This window comes from Schistocerca cancellata, chromosome 1, assembly GCF_023864275.1.
Source record: "Schistocerca cancellata isolate TAMUIC-IGC-003103 chromosome 1, iqSchCanc2.1, whole genome shotgun sequence".
NCBI classification, from domain to species: Eukaryota; Metazoa; Arthropoda; class Insecta; order Orthoptera; family Acrididae; genus Schistocerca; species Schistocerca cancellata.
Window position 1 is genome coordinate 492,527,150 of NC_064626.1, and position 13,242 is coordinate 492,540,391.

At 37.9% G+C, this 13,242-nt stretch overlaps 1 protein-coding gene across 3 annotated transcripts in view; it reads right to left on the bottom strand.

Annotated features, from left to right (window-relative positions):
- Window positions 1-12,486, bottom strand: part of LOC126177843 (SWI/SNF-related matrix-associated actin-dependent regulator of chromatin subfamily A containing DEAD/H box 1 homolog) — a 184,239-nt gene extending 171,753 nt beyond the window's left edge. For 2 of the 3 annotated variants that reach the window (XM_049924488.1, XM_049924486.1), the window contains exons 1-2: window positions 12,221-12,475; window positions 11,654-11,810 (exon numbers count right to left, since the gene is read on the bottom strand). In XM_049924488.1, the coding sequence (XP_049780445.1) occupies window positions 11,654-11,798 (145 nt within the window). In that variant the 5' untranslated portion in view covers window positions 11,799-11,810; window positions 12,221-12,475. Of the gene's footprint in view, window positions 1-11,653; window positions 11,811-12,220 lie in introns of all 3 variants that reach the window. The other variant, XM_049924487.1, reaches the window with a different exon arrangement.
- Window positions 12,487-13,242: the final 756 nt, after the last annotated feature.

Genomic DNA, 13,242 nt, shown 5'->3' on the forward strand with positions numbered 1-13,242 from the left:
TACTTTCTAAAACAGGCACTCATAACGGCTAGATCTTCTGCGAGAACAATCTCCACTCCTCCAAGATTCTTGGTTCTACACAGAAGAGCGATATCGTTCGTGTAGCAGAATTTTGATGACCTGGTACTGGCGAGATCAGAGATATATAGATTGAATAATGGTGGGGAGGGATGTGCCTAAATGGAGCCCAGTGGTAGACCATTACCTAATTTCCTCTCCTTGCTCACATGGGGTTGCCACAAGTTTCCCCAAGTGAAATTCCCTGATATTTCCCTGATTTCCAGACCAGTTTTAGTATTTTTCCCTGATAAATTTTTAGATCTTTGTATTTCTCTCTTGTGTGAGCAAACATCTTAAGTACTAAAATCAAAATCTTTTGTAATGCACTGTTTTTGATGAAGAAAGCAAACCAAATGGTATACGTGTTTCATTAAGACCACTGCTGTTAGTTCATTTAAATAACATGAAACACATTTGGTGACAAAAGAAGGCATTTCCTTGGTGTCGCAGGACAGATTTAAAATACCTATATCTTTCCATACGAGATCTGATTTCCCTTATTTTATTGTGGTGATCATTTCTCCCTATGTAGGTTAGTGTCAACAAAATATTTTTGCATTCGGAGGAGAAAGTTGGTGACTGGAATTCCATGAGAAGATTCCGTCACAACAAAAAATGCCTTTCTGTTAATGATGTCCAGCCCAAATCCTGCATCATTTCAGTGACACACACTCCCATATTTCATGATAATACAAAACGTGCTGCCCTTCTTTGAAATTTTAAGAGGTACTCTGTCAGTCCTATCTGGTAAGGATCCCACACTGTGCAGCAGCATTCTAAAAGAGGATGGACAAGCCTAGTGTAGGCAGTTTCCTTAGTAGATCTGTTACATTTTCTAAGTGTCCTGACAATAAAACGAAGCCTTCTCCACAACATTTTCTATATGTTCCTTCCAACTTAAGTTGTTTGTAAATGTAATTCCTAGGTATTTAGTTTAATTTATGGCCTTTAGATTTGGTGGATTTATCGTGTAACCGAAGTTCAACAAATTCCTTTTGGAACTCATGTGAATGACCTCACACTTATCATTATTTAGGATCAACTGCCAATTTTCACACCATTAAGATATCTTTTCTAAATCGTTTTGCAATTTGTTTTGATTTTATGATGAATTTATTAGTCGATAAATGACAGCGTCAGCTGCAAACAACCTAAGATGGCTGCTCAGATTGTCTCCTAAATTGTTTATATAGATAAGGAACAGCAAAGGGCCTATAACACTACCTTGGGGAATGCCAGAAATCGCTTCTGTTTTACTCGATGACTTTCTGTCAATTACTACAGACTGTGACATCTCTGACAGGAAATCACAAATCCAGTCACACAACTGAGACGATATTCCACAAGCGCGCTATTTCACTACAAGCCGCTTGTGTGGTTAGTTAGGATTTCCGGAAATCCAGAAATATGGAATTGATCTGAAATCTCTTGTCAATAGCACTCAACAATTGGCTGTGTGTCAGTAGACCGTTTTCTTCAAGGTAACTCATAATGTTTGAACAAAAGATATATTCCAGAATCCTGCTGCATATCAACATTAATGATATGAGCCTGTAAGTAGTGGATTACTCCTACTACCTTTCTTGAATATTGGTGTAACCTGTGCACCTTTCCAGTCTTTGGGTACGGATCTTTCGTCGACTGAACGGTTGTATGTGATTGTTAAGTATGGAGTTAATGCATCAGCATACTCTGAAAGAAACCTAATTCGTATACAGTCTGGACCAGAAGACTTGCTTTTATTAAATGATTTATGTTGCTTCACTACTCGGAGTATATTTACTTCTATGTTCGTCATGTTGGCAGCTGTTCTCGATTCGAATTCTGGAATATTTACTTTGTCTTCTTTTGTGAAGGCATTTTGAATATGTATATTTTTTGTTTATTTTTGGAGGATTTGGTGGTTACAACATTCAACCCAGTGTTCACTAATCCCTGTATTGGTTTTGATGCTCGTTATTAACTCAGGATTATTTGTTGCTAAGAGGTCAAGTGTGTTTTCACAACCATTTACTATTTGCGTGGGCTCATGAACTAACTGCTCAAAATAATTTTCAGAGAATGTGATAAGCACAATTACAGATGATGTATTTTAGCCAAAATATCGAGGGTAAGAAGTCACCACCAACTTTAATCGTACGAGTCGGGTATGTGTTTGAAATGAAACTTCTTTGAACCTTTCAGCGATCTAGATGTTTCAACTATATGGTTAGCGATTTGGTTTTCCTGAAATACCACGTTTCTGCCCGGATTTATTGGAGGCACCGCCAAGCTTAAGCAGGAGGCTCCACACCTTTCTACTTGAATATCTGAGTTACACTTTCTACCATCTCACATCATCGTACTCTTCTAGCAGCATCAAGACTTTGGAGGAGGGCGTCTGCAATATCACGATACTGTTCATAAAGTCGTTCGCATCGTTCATTTCAGCCTGTTATATATATATTTAAAAAGAAAGATGATGAGACTTACCAAACAAAAGCGCTAGCAGGTCGATAGACACACAAACAAACACAAACATACACACAAAATTCTAGCTTTTGCAACCAACGGTTGCCTCGTCAGGAAAGAGGGAAGGAGAAGGAAAGACAAAAGGATATGGGTTTTAAGGGAGAGGGTGAGGAGTCATTCCAATCCCGGGAGCGGAAAGACTTACCTTAGGGGGAAAAAAGGACAGGTATACACTCGCGCACACACACACATATCCATCCGCATATACACAGACACAAGCAGACATTTTCTGCTTCATATCAACCAATGTCTGCTTGTGTCTGTGTATATGCGGATGGATATGTGTGTGTGTGCGAGTGTATACCTGTCCTTTTTTCCCCCCTAAGGTAAGTCTTTCCGCTCCCGGGATTGGAATGACTCCTCACCCTCTCCCTTAAAACCCATATCCTTTTGTCTTTCCTTCTCCTTCCCTCTTTCCTGACGAGGCAACCGTTGGTTGCGAAAGCTAGAATTTTGTGTGTATGTTTGTGTTTGTTTGTGTGTCTATCGACCTGCTAGCGCTTTTGTTTGGTAAGTCTCATCATCTTTCTTTTTAAATATATTTATCCCACGTGGAATGTTTCCCTCTATTATATATATATATATATATATATATATATATATATATATATATATATATATATATATATATATGAATATAATAGAGGGAAACATTCCACGTGGGAAAAATATATTTCTCTTCTCGCTATCCGCCAGGCCTCAATCTCCGCTAATTCCTAATTTCAATCTGCCGCCGCTCATACCTCACCTGTCTTTCAACATCATCTTTGCCTCTATACTTCCGTCCCGACTGACATCTCTGCTCAAACTCTTTGCCTTTACAAATGTCTGCTTGTGTCTTGTATGTATGGATGGATATGTGTGTGTGTGTGCGAGTGTATACCTGTCCTTTTTTCCCCCTAAGGTAAGTCTTTCCGCTCCCGGGATTGGAATGACTCCTTACCCTCTCCCTTAAAACCCATATCCTTTCGTCTTTCCCTCTCCTTCCCTCTTTCCTGATGAGGCAACAGTTTGTTGCGAAAGCTTGAGTTTTGTGTGTATGTTTGTGTTTATTTGTGTGTCTATCGACCTGCCAGCGCTTTTGTTGGGTAAGTCTCATCATCTAAATATATATATATATATATATATATATATATATATAAAAAACCAAAGAGGATGCTTCAAGCTGGCACAGTACTTACAGTAGAATATCTTTGGCTTCCCTCTGACAACCATGCCTCCATCCTTGCTACCCTCCCTATTTTCCTTTCCCTGTTGCTTCATAACCTGGGTTGTGAGTAACTGAATCTCCTTTCCCTTCTTCCCTTTCTTTCCCCTCTCTCCTCCCTGATGAAGGAACATTTGTTCCGAAAGCTAGGAACATAAATTTTCGGTTTTGTTTTGTGTGTATCTATCGGCTGTACTGAGCTGAGGTAAGTACTGGCCAGCCCCTCTATCTCTTTGTTAGTATTTGTTTCACATCTCTATATGAGATTTTCCATTAATCATTTACAACAAGTCAAATTGTCATTTATTAAAATGAGTGCACATATTAAACTCATCAGCAGCTATGACAATTTTTATGAAGCTTTAGAGCCCATATTCAACCCAATACATATTTATTTCTAAATTTATGAACTCCTACAGTTAAATGTGATTGATATACATAGGTTATTTCATCTCAAATCATACAGGTCATGTCAACTTGTGGTCATGAATTTCTCTGAAAATCCTCTGTATCATAAGTGTTAAGAAATAAAGAATTTACTTTAACTTCTGTAAGTGGCACGGCCCTTTGAAAAATGTATATTTTGTGAACAACTCTTGAAACAGTAGAGACAGAGAGAGAGAGAGAGAGAGAGAGAGAGAGAGAGAGAAAGGGAAAAAAACCTAACAAACCAAAAGTACTGGAGATGTGGAAGATGTTTTGCATTAAAGCTCCCTCTTAGTGTGTTGAAATTTAGTTGACACCCGTGCACTTATGGGCTTCCTTTAACTTACAAATTTAAGATGTTGTTGTTGTGGTCTTCAGTCCTGAGACTGGTTTGATGCAGCTCTCCATGCTACTCTATCCTGTGCAAGCTTCTTCATCTCCCAGTATCTACTGCAACCTACATCCTTCTCAATCTGCTTAGTGTATTCATCTCTTGGTCTCCCTCTACGATTTTTACCCTCCACACTGCCCTCCAATGCTAAATTTGTGATCCCTTGATGCCTCAAAACATGTCCTACCAACCGATCCCTTCTTCTAGTCAAGTTGTGCCACAAACTTCTCTTCTCTCCAATCCTATTCAATACCTCCTCATTAGTTACGTGATCTACCCACCTTATCTTCAGCATTCTTCTGTAGCACCACATTTCAAAAGCTTCTATTCTCTTCTTGTCCAAACTAGTTATCGTCCATGTTTCACTTCCATACATGGCTACACTCCATACAAATACTTTCAGAAACGACTTCCTGACACTTAAATCTATACTCGATGTTAACAAATTCCTGTTCTTGAGAAACGCTTTCCTTGCCATTGCCAGTCTACATTTTATATCCTCTCTACTTCGACCATCATCGGTTATTTTACTCCCTAAATAGCAAAACTCCTTTACTACTTTGAGTGTCTCATTTCCTAATCTAATTCCCTCAGAATCACCCGACTTAATTCGATTACATTCCATTATCCTCGTTTTGCTTTTGTTGATGTTCATCTTATATCCTCCTTTCAAGACACTGTCCATTCCGTTCAACTGCTCTTCCAAGTCCTTTGCTGTCTCTGACAGAATTACAATGTCATCGGCGAACCTCAAAGTTTTTACTTCTTCTCCATGAATTTTAATACCTACTCCGAATTTTTCTTTTGTTTCCTTTACTGCTTGCTCAATATACAGATTGAATAACATCGGGGAGAGGCTACAACCCTGTCTTACTCCTTTCCCAACCACTGCTTCCCTTTCATGCCCCTCGACTCTTATAACTGCCATCTGGTTTCTGTACAAACTGTAAATAGCCTTTCGCTCCCTGTATTTTACCCCTGCCACCTTTAGAATTTGAAAGAGAGTATTCCAGTTAACATTGTCAAAAGCGTTCTCTGAGTCTACAAATGCTAGAAACGAAGGTTTGCCTTTTCTAAATCTTTCTTCTAAGATAAGTCGTAAGGTCAGTATTGCCTCACGTGTTCCAACATTTCTACGGAATCCAAACTGATCTTCCCCGAGGTCGGCTTCTACTAGTTTTTCCATTTGTCTGTAAAGAATTCGCGTTAGTATTTTGCAGCTGTGACTTATTAAACTGATAGTTCGGTAACTTTCACATCTGTCAACACCTGCTTTCTTTGGGATTGGAATTATTATATTCTTCTTGAAGTCTGAGGGTATTTCGCCTGTCTCATACATCGTGCTCACCAGATGGTAGAGTTTTGTCATGACTGGCGCTCCCGAGGCCATCAGTAGTTCAAATGGAATGTTGTCTACTCCCGGGGCCTTGTTTCGATTCAGGTCTTTCAGTGCTCTGTCAAACTCTTCACGCAGTATCTTATCTCCCATTTCGTCTTCATCTACATCCCCTTCCATTTCCATAATATTGTCCTCAAGTACATCGCCCTTGTATAAACCCTCTATATACTCCTTCCACCTTTATGCCTTCCCTTCTTTGCTTAGAACTGGGTTGCCATCTGAGCTCTTGATATTCATACAAGTGGTTCTCTTCTCTCCAAAGGTCTCTTTAATTTTCCTGTAGGCAGTATCTATCTTACCCCTAGTGAGACAAGCCTCTACATCCTTACATTTGTCCTCTAGCCATCCCTGCTTAGCCATTTTGCACTTCCTGTCGATATCATTTTTGAGACGTTTGTATTCCTTTTTGCCTGCTTCATTTACTGCATTTTTATATTTTCTCCTTTCATCAATTAAATTCAATATTTCTTCTGTTACCCAAGGATTTCTATTAGCCCTCGTCTTTTTACCTACTTGATCCTCTGCTGCCTTCACTACTTCATCCCTCAGAGCTACTCATTCTTCTTCTACTGTATTTCTTTCCCCCATTCCTGTCAATTGTTCCCTTATGCTCTCCCTGAAACTCTCTACAACCTCTGGTTCTTTCAGTTTATCCAGGTCCCATCTCCTTAAATCCCCACCTTTTTGCAGTTTCTTCAGTTTCAATCTGCAGTTCATAACCAATAGATTGTGGTCAGAATCCACATCTGCCCCAGGAAATGTCTTACAATTTAAAACCTGGTTCCTAAATCTCTGTCTTACCATTATATAATCTATCTGACACCTTTTAGTATCTCCAGGATTCTTCCAGGTATACAACCTTCTTTTATGATTCTTGAACCAAGTGTTGGCTATGATTAAGTTATGCTCTGTGCAAAATTCTACAAGGCGGCTTCCTCTTTCATTCCTTCCCCCCAATCCATATTCAACTACTATGTTTCCTTCTCTCCCTTTTCCTACTGACGAATTCCAGTCACCCATGACTATTAAATTTTCGTCTCCCTTCACTACCTGAATAATTTCTTTTATCTCGTCATACATTTCATCTATTTCTTCATCATCTGCAGAGGTAGTTGGCATATAAACTTGTACTACCGTAGTAGGCATGGGCTTTGTGTCTATCTTGGCCACAATAATGCGTTCACTATGCTGTTTGTAGTAGCTAACCCGCACTCCTATTTTTTTTATTCATTATTAAACCTACTCCTGCATTACCCCTATTTGATTTTGTATTTATAACCCTGTAATCACCTGACCAAAAGTCTTGTTCCTCCTGCCACCGAACTTCACTAATTCCCACCATATCTAACTTTAACCTATCCATTTCCCTTTTTAAATTCTCTAACCTACCTGCCTGATTAAGGGATCTGACATTCCACGCTCCGATCCGTAGAACGCCAGTTTTCTTTCTCCTGATAACGACAGCCTCTTGAGTAGTCCCCGCCCGGAGATCCGAATGGGGGACTATTTTACCTCCGGAATATTTTACCCAAGAGGACGCCATCATCATTTAATCATACAGTAGAGCTGCATGTCCTCGGGAAAAATTACAGCTGTAGTTTCCCCTTGCTTTCAGCCGTTCACAGTACCAGCACAGCAAGGCCGTTTTGGTTAATGTTACAAGGCCAGATCAGTCAATCATCCAGACTGTTGCCCCTGCAACTACTGAAAAGGCTGCTGCCCCTCTTCAGGAACCACATGTTTGTCTGGCCTCTCAACAGATACCCCTCCGTTGTGGTTGCACCTACGGAACGGCCATCTGTATCGCTGAGGCACGCAAGCCTCCCCACCAACAGCAAGGTCCATGGTTCATGGAGATAAGATGAAAATACGAAATTTAAGTTAATTTTTCCAATTAAATTTTTTTCTAATTTGGAAAGTCACAGAATGCTATCTTTTCTTTCATATTACCAGATATTACTGATGTAATTATAAACAGTATCTTGTCTGCTACAGCTATCTGTATTATGTAAATATTTATTATTAAAAACGTAAAAAATTGCATTATTACTAGTTTTTAAGAATTATTTACTTGAAAACCCCATCCAAAATCTTTTGAGAATTACACAGAATATTGTTTGGTTAATATGCCAGTAATCAGTGCAACCACAGTGGGCAATATTTTTCTTTGTAAAATGTTAAAAATTTTTCAAACATTCTCCATATTTCACATCACTGAATTTCCAGTGTAGAATATGCATGCTGGCAACACTGTCCCCAGTGCTCTTCTGTTTATAACAAACGAGTGAAAACTTGCAGATAAGCCATTCTGCATCGAGATTTATGCTTGGTTTGAACTTTTTGTCAGATACAATCTCAGCAAGGAAAAGCAGTAGTGAAAAGAGTGAGGTGCACAGACTATGAAAAAAAGAAACAAGAAGATGGTGTTTAAGAAAAATGAAGAAAAAAAAAACTCTTCACACTTGTTGGAAATCTGTCAGAAGCATTGCAAAATATCTTGGTCCTCAAGTAACAGTATTAGCATAACACCCATTATGCAGGAATTGCTACACTCACTACAAGAAGAAATTTAGTGACAACCCACCTGAACAATCACCATCACCCGAATGTGAAACTGAAGAAGACAGTGCAGATGTTTATATTCCTGGGTGTGAAATTGTTGATGCATTAAATGTTAGCATGGCTGCTATAGCCCCGACTAGATCCCCCCCTTAAACATCCAGGAAAGATAAGAAGCACAAGAAGAAAACAGTACGCAAAAATAAAAGTGGAAGACACTGAAACAAGATTTTCACAAACAACATTTTCAAAACTTTGTGAAGTGAATAATGTAGATGTACTTGGTGCAGAAACCGAAGACAGTGATATGTGCAAAAATGTGATGTGTGGTTTAGAATCCTAAATACAGCTGTAAAGCAGCCACCTACATTGAGAAGGTACAGTTACTGACACTGATACCAGGTAGCTACTCTAAGCAGTAGACACTGAAACACTTACCCACTTTCTCACATTACTATTTGATTTCAAAACCACACAAAAAAAAGAATGAGAAAGGTATTTGGGCATGCCCAGATTCTTACTGTGGGCACACGTTGCAAGATGATATGCTTACTGTTGCTCTAGAATATTACCTAATTGACAACAAATATTGCAGCAAGCAAAGTCATAACCAGGCTGATGTTACCTCTGGTGAAAAAGTTAAAAAGATATATGACAAGATCAATACGAGAATCTCCTAATGAAACAGGAGAACCCAATCTTAAAAAATGGTCTAAATTCTACTTCTTACAGCCAAAATGGGTAAAATGCCAGCCAGAGAAGGAAATATGCACATGATTTACTGCACTAATTTGACACTTGTTTGTATCACCATACGCAGTGTTGTATCACCATACACAGTGTCACAGGGAAGAAGTACAAAAAGATAGACCTGATGCTTTTGAGTATATGTCAAGAGCCACAAGATAAAATATTGGTTGCAGGAGTGTGCAATGTGTCCTGGTGCTGAAGTGATGACTGTTGAAGTATTACACCTTCAGGATATTGACAATGACATAATTTATGCTTTGTGGGAGGGAGGAGAGTTGGTGAAGAAGACAGTAGACCCACAGAAGTTTGTTACATAAGTTAGGCATTGGCTCATGAGAGGAATAGCTCTCCATCAGATCCAGAGGATTCACAGACAGGCCATAGCAGAAATACAATCAGCCACATCCCAGAGTACTGACACATTAATTCTTCATTTCAACTTTGCTGATTACTGGTCTGTTGCTTTGCACAACAAAATTAAAGTTACTACTGGCATACATCACAGGTATCAACACTCACATGTGTTGCTCACTCTCTTGGAACACCACACTGTTTAGCTATTATGAGTGATGATCTCATTCATCACAGTGCACATGCAGGATACCCTGTCCGCATGACAATCGATGACACAGCTTCTTGAGGCCATACATTTCCTTAGCATGTTTATGTGAAAGATGGTGCAGCATCTCATTTTAAAAACTGCTTTCAGCTTTATGAGCTTGGTCAACAGTGTACTACATGAATTAAGACAGAAAATGGATATTTTCAGCAACAGGTAATGGAACAAGTGCATTTGGTGGGGTAGGAGGTCTCTGTAAACATCTTGCAGCAAGATTTAATCTCCAGCATAAAGCTGCTGACACTGTAAGACATGCTACTGGATTTGTACACACCATATCAACATTAGTAACAAACATTAAACTCTTAATTCTAAATGAAGAGAAGAGTGGTCTGCTATAAGCCTGCAGTAGGAATTCATTCTGGAGTGTCACCTACGAACAGTTCTCCATGAAATGCAGCCTGTTACTGTGTGTGAAATGCAGAGAACAAAGTATACATTAGGTGACTTTGTAGTGAGCCACTTAATTTCTTGTGTGTATGAGAATCAATGGTGGTTGGGACAGATAATAACTGTCTCTTATGAGCTGCAAGTATGTAATTGTCTCCTTTATGACACCTCATAGCCCTGCCAATGCTTTCAAATGGCCTTCATCAAAAGACTGTGCATTTCCCATTTCCCAAGTACTGTTCTTGTTGGATCATCCTTGTCTTGTCCAAATTCAGCTCAGTTTTACAAATTCAATGAGGAGCAGATGAAAAAACCAAATGAACTCTCTTCAACAGTGCAATGTTGATACATTGTAAGCAATTTTAATTCATGGAAAGTCACGAAGCAGTAAAATCATGACAGAAGACTAAAATAATTCGTGAATAATATCATAAAAAGAAAAATGAGTGTAAATAGTCTCCTTTTTGTTATAAAATGCTTTCAAACAAAATTACAAATTGTTTTCTCACTTACTTATAATGTTGTAAAGTAATTATTTTGATTCAGAAATAACAGTTCTGTATGACATTTACTTAAAATCAGCAATCAGTTTAAATATTTAAGGGTCCATGATTTTTCGACCTTGTGAGTAGATCTAGGTCTATCTAAAAAATCCTCACATTTTGTACAGACAAGTAATGCCCACTCTGATTGTACATTCCCTAAGTACAGTGGCCAACTAACATACCATGAAATTTTTAGAACATTTAGGATGGAGGTTTTGGAGAAAAAAATTCTAAAAAAACAATAAATTTCAGATCCTTTCATCTTTATGTAAAAATATTTTGACAGTTTTAAGAATTTCATGCATTAGTGTCATAGATGACAATTAGCTGTCCTTCCACTTTACCATTTCTCAAGACAGTGTATTTTCAAAACATAATTTTGAAATTTGCAAAAAGTTACAAATTTTCTTACTCAATTTATAAATAAATAAATAAACGAAAAAAGCTCAGAAGTGTGTATGTATTAATCATGTTCATAGTTTTGGGACCAAAGTCCTTATTGAAAATAAATTCAGATATCTATCACTTTTGGTTTATTACAAATTTTCAATTTTTCATTTCGTTAACAACATTTTTACACTTAATAAAGTTTGACACTTATCACAATACTGCACAAAAGAGCTCTCTCCTATATTATTCAGACCTGTAAGGAACTAAACTATGTGCAATTCTTCATAAATGAGTTTAAGTGGTATAAGACTGTAAAGCACGGCTAATGCAATCCCACAATTATCTATTTTTCAAAACTATTGGAATACACTTAGAAAAGTGAAAGAATTTTTAAAATGCATTTTACCTATCACGTTTGCATCAATGCCATTTCTAACTGGTTGGAAATCACAGTCATTGGAGATACGTGGCAGTGTCGCTGCTGGTCCCTCTCTCTTAAACATATATATCTTATTCAGAAGACTGGGGCTACAGCTTGCATCTTCTGCCATTCTATACTATATCTGTAGGCAAACACAAAATAAATCATAAATTGGGTGACTAAATAATTGGTAAATGCATACCTGCTAACCGTGTTACAATTTAAAAACAAAAATTATAATCACTTGCATGCAATACCATCAACATACAACAGGTGGAAATTACATGCGACATTCATTTAAACAAACTTGAACTTGCAAAAGTATTTGTGCCATCACTCCTGAGCCTGCCACAGTTCATCTCCCGAGTTCTGTTCTCTAACCAAGCATTTATAACAATTTTTATTCAGATTCTGAAATATGCAGTTTATCACTTAACATTTTCTTTCCGTGCAAGTTGCACGATTCTTCTTAAGTGAGTAAATATAAAGTTACATGTGCAAATACAAATATGAAAATCATACACAAACAAGGAAATGCAATTCAAGAGTTACCTCTCCGATCTGCTGATCAACAGTGGTTGTTCTGCCAGTTTTGTTTATATTTACGAAATCCTGACACAAAGTGATGTCACTATCTATCTCTATTAAAACGTATACCGGAACGTGAGCACTTATAGATATGAAACGCATTTCACTTTTATTTTAAAATAACAAATTTTTCGTAATTTTTTTCCTGCAATGAATTACATAAACACCACTTACCACAACATCAAACTACCACACACTTTCAACGATACCGCACGCGTCTTTCAGACAAGTTAAGACAAAGACCTTATTGACCAAAGATTAAAAGTATGGAAGTCCGCACCCTACCATTTTTACTGTTGGAGAGGACAGTGATACACGCCTTCACTTTCCCCCATGCTTCGCAGTTATCTATAATAGCATACGTCCAAACAACTACGTTATTGATTATGCTATGTCCATCGGGATCCGAATTTGGCTTGAAGATCTCTTGTGAAGTAGTCATATAACGAAACTTATAAACAACTTCAGATAAGCTTCTAAATGGAACAATGTGTCAGCAATGGTTTGTATTCTATATGATGCCCTAACCGGTAACATTTACTGTGGCGTCATATAATTGCTGAGACACTTTTCAATGATGTTGTGAGACGAGTGAATGCAGTCCGCTTTGATAGTAATAATATTAAAGTTTGTAACATGTTCACATCTGGTCTTTAACACATGTACAGTGTGTCTACATGCAAATGAAAATTACATCAAAGTATCTTAATGGCCCATTCGTAAATGTCACTAGACCATGTAAGCTATCATCTGAATAGCTTTGAGTTAAAAATCGAACAAATTCAGAAAAGAACAATAGCTATATTTAATGGCCCGTGCTCTGCTTCGTTAATATAACAATGATAATCGAGTTGTCAGTTACTCAAAAAGAAGGATAACACAAATTTTCTGAACTTTTAGTGCGGTATGTTGTGTGTAGATGGTCTGTAGTGTAGAATCCAACTTTTTCACTCTCAAGAACCTTGTGATAACTTGTAGGGAACCGA